Source organism: Plasmodium gaboni, chromosome 14 (genome assembly GCF_001602025.1).
Source record: "Plasmodium gaboni strain SY75 chromosome 14, whole genome shotgun sequence".
NCBI lineage: Eukaryota > Apicomplexa > Aconoidasida > Haemosporida > Plasmodiidae > Plasmodium > Plasmodium gaboni.
In genome coordinates this window covers 2,483,256-2,493,334 of record NC_031494.1, presented here as the reverse complement: position 1 = coordinate 2,493,334, position 10,079 = coordinate 2,483,256, and the positions used below count along the sequence as shown (strand labels likewise).

The window sequence follows — 10,079 nt, the reverse complement described above, 5'->3', positions numbered from 1 at the left end:
TGATAAGACTACATTGTTCTTAACATTTTAATGTAAATAATAAATTAGGTTCAAAGCGGTAATGTATATAATATGTATATATATATAATATAACATACATTTTATTATATTTTAGTATATTATTTTTTTCATTTATGAGAACAATATATATGGAATATAAAAAAATTATGTTTATATTATTATCAATGTAAATATTCTCATTTTATTGATATTTTCTTTTTTATATATTTTATAAAATGTAATACCATATATATATATATTTTAAAAATTCACAACATAAAAGAATAAGATAATTTCTATATATAAATTAAAAATTTCCTGTTCATATAATTATTATATTCTTACATATATAGGCACCTAATTAATATATATATTTTGTAGGAATTCAAAATTGATATATTTTAAAATATATATAAATATATATATATTTACGTATGTGTTATATTGAAATATTGTAGATATATATATATATATATATATATATATGTATTCTCATGAATATATAATTCTTTTTTTTTTTTTTTTTTTCCTATTATATTTATTTATTTATTTATCTATCATTCTAATGGAATTAGAATTGTCTTATATTTAAACATATAGAGATCCAATATATACATACACATATATATTATATATATTATAATACTATCAAATGAGAAGGGGACATAGAAAAATTGAAAGAGATAGCAATATTCCATCTGATGGAATGAGATCGAGTTCAAGGAATGCTAATTCCAAAAACAATAATGATCAGGAATCAATTATAATTGATGATGATATTAATGAAAGATGTCATAATAGGAGAAATAAAAAAAGATGTACGAATTTACATAATTCTTTTAGTGGACAAAGAAGAGGCACGAAATTATGTGAAGAATCTAGTAACACAAATAAAAGATCTATAAATAAAAATTACAAAAAAAACAATGACGATTCAAAAAAAGAAATATATATTATAAGTGATACGTCTGATGATACGAAACATAATAATTATAATAATAATAATAATAATATGATTTATGAAAAAAGCAATACAGGTACTTATTTTAATAAAAAAAATGAACCTACAGAGCAAAAAGAAAATATAAGTTCTTCATTAAAGGATGTAAGTATTAATGATAGAAACAGTCAAGTAACAAATGAAAATATAGCTGTAGATGGAAATGATTCAATTAACAAGGGCAATGATATTAATGAGAAATCAAATAATTTACAAAATGTTAAGGATACTACTAATTCCATAAAGAAAAAATATAATTCTGGAAATACTATGCGAATGAAAAACTATAATAATACCCATGAACAGAATACGATTTTTCAGAATAGAGAAACGGAAAATAGCACATCTATCGATAATGATAGATACAATAGAAATAATATAGTAGATATTTCTAGAGAACCAAAAAATAAAAGCAATGAATCGATACATCCTATGATATTAAGAAATAGAGATGGAAGTAAATGCATGAAACAGAATTTACAAAATGATGAAGGAAAAGAGAATGAAAACAATATATCAAATGAAAGACCAACAAGAAATGTCACAAAGAGAAACGATAATATAGAAAATGAACAAAATGGAAATCAAAAAAATATTCAAGAAAGAGATTCTTTAACAAATATTAATATCATAGAAAATGAAAGGGATAACATAGCACCAAATAATGCAAATAAACAAAATATCAAAAAAGGTAAAAACAAAAGAATGGATGTGGAAATATTTGATATATGTGGAAAAGAAAGGGGAAATTCTCAATCATATATTCGTGACATTGTTAATACTAATCCAAATGATTTATATGATGATGTAAATATGAAAACTAATCTTGATTTGCGGATGTATTATTTATCAAATGTAATTAGATATTTGAATTGTAAATATGTGGATTTAAATAACTACCTTAATGCAATGATATATAAAAATAATAAGAATATTGATATGCTTAATATTATACATAGAAGAAATTATGATAACCTAAAATATATATATTTCGATTTGCATTTAGAAGAAAATAACAGTAAAATATCATCTGGAGATATATATGTTCTTTTAAATCCTAAACTTAATATAGAATACGATAATAATAGGTTTGATTTTTGTACGACATGTATTCCATCAAATTGCCGTCGTCGAATAATTAGGAAAAGAGTTTTTAATCCTAGTGATACTATTATTAATAATTCTGATATTAATTCTATTAGAACTAATAACTGGTATATACCTGATTATAGAAATGTTCCTGAAGAAGAAATATATAATCATGAATTTTCTGACAATACTGGAGGATATAATTCATTATACAGAAGAGTTAATTCTTATAGAGTTAATAGATATTATTGGCATAGAGATACGTTTATAGCAAGGACTATAAATTTGAATTGTGATAATAACATGAGTGTTTTTTACCGTATTGATAAGATTACATATGAATATAATATAAAAATAACTTTTGATAATTTCTGGAATATTGCTGATCGTGAATATAACAATGTATATTATTATTATTTTGATTTTGATGCTAACCAATATTATACATATAAAATAACTAAAATTGGACGTACTGGAAATTCTAGTTTTATTAAAGAATTCTTACTCGATATGAAACCCGCATTTTGGTTTTTACAAGATATTTTAATTTATTGTAGCTTAGTATATCATTCCTCATATATAAGATATGATAAAATGACTTCGTTTATAAAATTTCATGATTATGTACAAGTATTCATACAAGATCATATGAAAGAATTCTTGGAACGTTTTGATGCTATTCAAAATCCTATAGAACCTAAATTTATTCATAATATGAAAGCATTTAGAAAAATGGAATTTATACTAATTTTTACTCTATGTGAAGTAAGAACAAAATTTGATGGATCTAACTCTATTGCTAATAGAATAGACGCATTCTTATCAAATTATTATTTATTTTGTGAATCTGATAAATTCAATTTTATATATCGTGCTCAGACTCTTGGATTAATAAATTCTGATGAATCTGATTTATATACGAAAACTAATGAATTTTTATCTATGTATGATGAATACTTAACAACAAGAAAACGAAATAGTATGAAGATACCAATAATATTTAATTCATTTAATATACTACTTGAAGCACTTATTTATAAATGTATTCAATATGATATTCTGAATACGGATATAAGAAATAATAAAAAAGAAAGAGAAAATACTAAAAATGTTGGAAATATTGGAAATGTTAAAAATGGTTTAAATTCAGAAACTTTTATAAAAACAGAAAAAAGTAAAAATATTGGAAATGTTAACAATGTTTTAAATTCTTCAAATTTTGTAAAATCTGAAAATTTTGGAAGATCAAGAAAATCTGAAATTCATGAAAGAAATAATACTAATCAAAATAGGGGTAATAATGTAGATCCCTCTGGTGTAGTTACAGGAACAGATCTAGATGAAAATGAAACAAAAATTATAATGCAAATTAGTAATATTTTAGCTAATTGTATATTAAGCGAAATAATTTCTAACATGGTAACAATGGAGTTTCCTAATAAATATTATCCACATGATAAGGAAAATATATTTATATCATTCTTAGAACAATTACATATATGTGATGATTTTAGTTGTACAAATACATTATGTTATAGATACTTAGTTAGATATATTAATGTTTTAGTTCAAAATACTGTATTAAGAATATTTTTTTTAAGAAATTACAAATTTTTAGATAATAGTGTTATTGATTATTCCAAAATATACACAATTTTTAAATTAATCTGTACCTTTACACCTTGTTATAATTCTCAAATTATCAAAATATCTTGCGTGTTTATGGTTTTCGTACTTATGAATAAGACTTTAAATCGAAATATACAAGATTATTCAATGGATTGGGACCATCCATATTTTGAAAAATTAAAAGAAAATTATTACCCAAGCAGTGATCCAGTAAGAGATGGACTTAGAAAACCAAATCATATGTTTGGAGTCCCAATAGATGTACTACGTTTTATAGTACCAAACCTTGATGAATGTAGACCACAAGATTTTACTTACCGTCCTGCATATAAACCCTTTGAAAATTTATATTATATGCTAGATGGTAGTGTTCGTATTATCCGTGATCATATACAATATACTTTTTATGTTCACAATATTTGTTCTAAGAAGATGCGTTACAAGAGAAGAAAGATAAGCCCATTTAATAAAATTTTATATAAAAATTTTAAATTCATAAAAAAACAATTTACTTTGTTTCCTCTTCGAAACATATTAAATTTATCTCATTATTCGACTATATTCCAAAATGATATTCTTGTATTAGTAAACAAAATATTAACCTCTTACGAATGGCATGGATATGGTGCTTATCAATCATTTATAAGTAAGTGGAAATTTAAGAAAAAATATTCTAAGTCCTATACATCTAATAAAAGTATTGATGAAAATATTAGAAGCATAGAAGATGACTTAGCTAGTTTAGATGAACGCAAAAAAAAAAATATTAATGAACCAAATAAATTATTTGGTAAAAATAATGAAAACAACACAAGTACTAATAATAAGAAGATAGTAGAACAAAATCATCCAAAATCTGTTGGCACAACTCCACAAAGAAACAAAAAAAAATTATATTGTAAATCAAATGGGCAACGAAATTCTAGACAAATTCCAGAAGAAAGAAATATTAACATAAATTCACTAATTAATAGTTTTAAATATGATAAATCAGATGATAAAATAAAATGTGAAGAAAGTAGTAGTTCAAATTATGAAGAGGGAAATAGTTCAAGTTATGACGAGGGGAATAATTCAAGTGATAAAAATATTAGTAATATAAATAATGAAAATACAAATTCGTCATATAATAATTCAATAGGTGTTTTCTATGGAGATTATAAAAATTTCAAACCTTTTCATAAGTACATATACAATAAACTTGAAAATGATATAAATAAAACAAGTGAAATGTATAATGTTATAAAACATTGGTTAAGTATTTTGGAGAGGACCAATAGAATGAATACGATACATGGTGTAAATAAGATGAACGATGTTAATAAAGTGAACGATGTGAATAAGATGAACAGTGTTAATAAAGTGAACGATGTGAATAAGACCAATAACATGAATAAGATACATGGCTTGAATAAGGTGAATGAAGTAAATACGTTAAATGAAGTAAATAAATTGAATGAAGTAAATAAGTTGAATGAAGTAAATAAGTTGAATGAAGTAAATAAATTGAATGAAGTAAATAATTTGAATGAGGTAAATAAATTGAATGAGGTAAATGTGATGAATGAAGTAAATAAGTTGAATGAAGTAAATACGTTAAATGAAGTAAATAAATTGAATGAGGTAAATAAATTGAATGAGGTAAATGTGATGAATGAAGTAAATACGTTAAATGAAGTAAATACGTTAAATGAAGTAAATATGTTAAATGAAGTAAATACGTTAAATGAAGTAAATGTGATGAATGAGGTAAATAAATTGAATGAGGTAAATGTGATGAATGAAGTGAATGTGGTCAAAGACTCAAATAATATGAATGATGCAAATAATTCAAGTGATGTTAATAATTCAAGTGATGCTAGTAATTCAAGTGATGTTAATAATTCAAGTGACACTAATAATTCAAATGATGCTAATAATTCAAATGATGCAAATTATCCAAATGATGAAAGCAATACAAATAATAATACATCAAATAGCACAAATAATTCAAATAATAATACATCATTTAGTTCGAAGAACACCACAACCAGTAGCGAAAATAATGATTCATTAGAAAATAAAAGAAATGAAGAAGATGAAGATGAAGAAGACGATCAAAAAGATATACAGAAAGAAAAAAATAATTTAGAACATGAAGATATGAGTTCATACAAAGATAGAAATAAAAATAATGAAACAAATATTAATGAACAAGATAAATTTCATTTATCAAATGATTTGGGAAAAATATATGATACATATAACCAAGGAGATGAAGTTGTTGTATCCAAGAATAAAGACAAATTAGAAAAGCATTTGGATGATTACAGGAGTTATTATTATTTATCTAAAGCAACACTCATGGACAAAATTGGAGAATCACAAAATAATAACAACTATAATGTAACTATTTCAAATGAACTTGGAAATAATGAATCTATAAAACCAAATTATGATAAGAATGATAATATAAAAGAACAAAATGATTCAAACGTATTTAAGAATAGTGATCATTATAATTCATCTTATGATAATGTACACACTGTTAATGAAAATAATATGATATTTAAAGATTCCTCAAGACAAGATAATTTGGAGATACAAACAAGTGGAGAAAACAAGCAATATTTATTTAGCTTAGATAATAATGATGATAATGATATTGATGATGATAATAAAAATAATAATAATATAAATAATAATATGAATAATCAACACAATTATCAAGAGAATAATATTACCACAAATAATAACTTTTTTTACACTCCTAATTGCCAAATGCAAAACAATTCATATATGAGTGGAAATGAATTGTATCAACCATTATATAATACATATCCTTCAAATGTTATCGAAGAAAATTCTTCTATAAATAACAACTTCATTAGTGCATCATCTTACATGAATAACAACAACAGCACTAATAATACATTCATTTCATGTATGAATTCTAATTTAAGTTCTAATATTTCCAATAATAATAATAACACATATTCATATAATTTATATAGCTCAACGAATAATACTTGTATAAATAACGACGAAGAAATAGGAAATAATGATATTAATTCAAACATATTGTCAAATAATACTGTTATTAATAATTATGCAGGTAACAATCAAATGCAAGAATCCTATATAACACCAAACACGGAATTTACTAATAATATATCAAGCCAAACACATCCAAATTTACAATATTATACACAATTCCCAAATAATATTGAAAACAATAATTATTATAATCTTCAAAGTGGAAATAATGAAGTGGAAACACAACATATCTCCCAAGAAAATAATACATCTCGTTTAAATGAAGAATATATGAATAATAATGTCCTGAATAATAATGTGAACGCTTATAATAGATATGAATATAATAATAATCAGAATAATGAAAATGAGAACATTAATGGTACCAATTTTCTTAATGGTTCTGAATGGAACAACAACATGATTAATATTTCTAATGTTCAGAATTCTCAAAGCAATGAAGCGTATTGTAATAACATCCAACCTAATGTAGATCACTCTAATATAAATCAGAATTATAGAATTTCTATTGAAAATAATAATATCACAGATAACAACCTTAATGAAAATAATGGAACTACTGGAAATAATACATATATTTACAATAATTTTATGTATAATAGCCAGAACAACATTTTTGAAGGACAGGGAAATAAAACACTTTTGGATTATAACAACATTATGTCAACTGGTATAACATCCAATGGATATGTAACTAATACAAATAATGGAATAAATAATATGAATAATAATGTACAAAATAGTTTAGAAAATAATTATATTGGAAATATGAATAATTCGATAAATCAAATAGAAATGGGTTCTAACAATTTTGCATATATGAATGAGAATAATTTATGTAATATTAATAATGATAAAAATAATGATAATAATAATAATAATAATGATACTAATAATAATAATGATAATAATAATAATAATGATAATAATAATAATAACAATAATTATGCATATAATATTAAAAATCATGATAATTTATTAAATGGAATAAATCAGAATGAATCTAATAATGTATGTGGTATATTTATGTCTGATAACAATATACAAAGTATAACATCAAATGAAGGTTCCTATAATAATAACTCATTATCGGTATATAGAACAACAGTTAATGGATTAGAATTTAATAATAACAATTCGAATAATTTATATTTTAACAATAATTCTATGACAGGATGTAATATCTTGAATAATAATGTAGGAAATGATAACAATATAACTATGTCTAATAATATGATACACAACGAAGTGTCAAACCAAACGAATAATAATAATTCTTTTAATCCAGTCAATGAAAGCAATAATTTTAACAACTATACGAATATTAATAATTATCATGGAAATATGGCTTTATTACCTTCACAACAAAACATACAAAATAATGATGTGTTTCCTTCAAATAGCTATGGAAATATAACTATGATGAGTAATGATAATAATTCAGCATATTCCAATAATTCAAACTATTATGTAAATTCTATAAGCAATGATAACAATTATAGTATGATGAATAATTTCAATTCCTTTCAAAATACAACTGAATATGTGGTACCTCAAACATCGTATAATAATAGTCTTGGAGATAATGGAACAAGAACAACAACATATCCACATGTAAGTGTAAACAACTTTAATGTATATCCAAACATGTATAATGAAAATAATACAAATAATAACATTTTCCAAGCATATCCAAATAATGTAATTCCTCCATATAATTTATCAAATAACATAGAGAATAATAATTATTCATATACTGGATATAATTATACGAATGCTGGTTCAAGCATTAGTAATAATATGAACATTTTTACAAATCTAATGGATACGCATTATAACATTAGCAATTCAAATAATCATAATGTTGAAGAACAGACACAAGAACCTGTAGTTGAATATAATAATAATATTGGTACAAATTTTAATACATCTCAGAATAATATTAACAATAATAATTTTACTATTAATAATAATAACATGAATAATAATAATAGTAATATTAATATTATATATAATAATAATAATAATAATAATAATAATGGCCAAAAGAATAACCTAACAGAAGTACCAGATTCTAATATTAATACCCCTTCATCTTATAATATAAGCACCAGAAGGAGAAGAAGAATTGGAAATAATGGACCACCAAGTGCTGAAGAATTAAATAGACTACTTAATGTACAACACTTGACCATACCAGAAATAGCTACTATTTATGGAGTTCACAGAACAACTATAGCCAGATGGTGTAATATAAGGAATATTACATCAAATTCTATGAGTAATTCCCCAGGGAAAAGAAAAAGAAATGAATATAACAAATAAAGTAGATCTTTTCTGAATTTTCAGGACGTTTCAAATAGAAGAAATAATAAAAATGTGTTAAATATATATATTGGTATCTCTATTATTTACATATAAATATGTCTTTTATTTTTATTTAATATATCTATTATGTTATTATTACTTATATATCAATAGTAGTTTAACTATATGCATTATATCATAAGATTTGTGTAAATAAAAAAAAAAAAAAAATATATAATAAAAGTTCTTTTTATTATATTTTTATTTTTTTTTTACACACTAATCAATTTTTCTTTTTTTTTTTTTTTTTTTTTTTTTTACAAATATAGATATTTTTTTCATATATAAATTATTTATTATTGTATTCCATATTTATACTATCACCTTACATAATAATTAATATATTAGTATATATTTCTATGCATAATATATTTATAATGATATTTTACATTTATCCTGTCATTATTTTATATATTAATAATATTTTCTTTTTTTTTTTTTTTTTTTTTTTTCATTTACATTTACTTATATATATAATTATAATTATTATATTATCCAATATTTTCTATTCTTTTATTTACATATTATTTTATACATTCCATTTATGCTCTCATTATATATACTTAATTTTTTTCTACACTTACCGTAATTCAATATAATTAACTCACCACATAACTTATACAAAATTTAATTCAATTATAGATTTGACATTTAAATGTTTTATTTATTTAAAAAACTAATAGAAATATAGGTATATAATATGTATATCTATATATATATATATATATATATTTTTTACATCAGTTTTTTTTTTTTTAATAAAATCTTTTAAGAATTATTCTTATTGGTAAAATTGTACAAAAACAAAAAAAAAAAAAAAAAAAAAAAAAAAAAAAAAAAAAAAAAAAAAAAAAAAAAAAAAAAAAAAAAATTTAAAAAATATAAAAAAAAAAAAAAAAAAAAATAAAAAAAAAAATAAAAATTAATAAATAAAATAAAAAAAATAATAAAAATAAAA

General features: G+C 21.9%; 1 protein-coding gene across 1 annotated transcript; it reads left to right on the top strand.

Moving 5' to 3' along the window:
* Nucleotides 1-652: 652 nt before the first annotated feature.
* Nucleotides 653-9,079, top strand: PGSY75_1466200 (hypothetical protein; the record flags this gene model as incomplete). The annotated part of the gene is made up of 1 exon (XM_018788344.1): nucleotides 653-9,079. The coding sequence occupies one exon, from the start codon at nucleotides 653-655 to the stop codon at nucleotides 9,077-9,079; it is 8,427 nt and encodes a 2,808-aa protein (XP_018639716.1).
* Nucleotides 9,080-10,079: the final 1,000 nt, after the last annotated feature.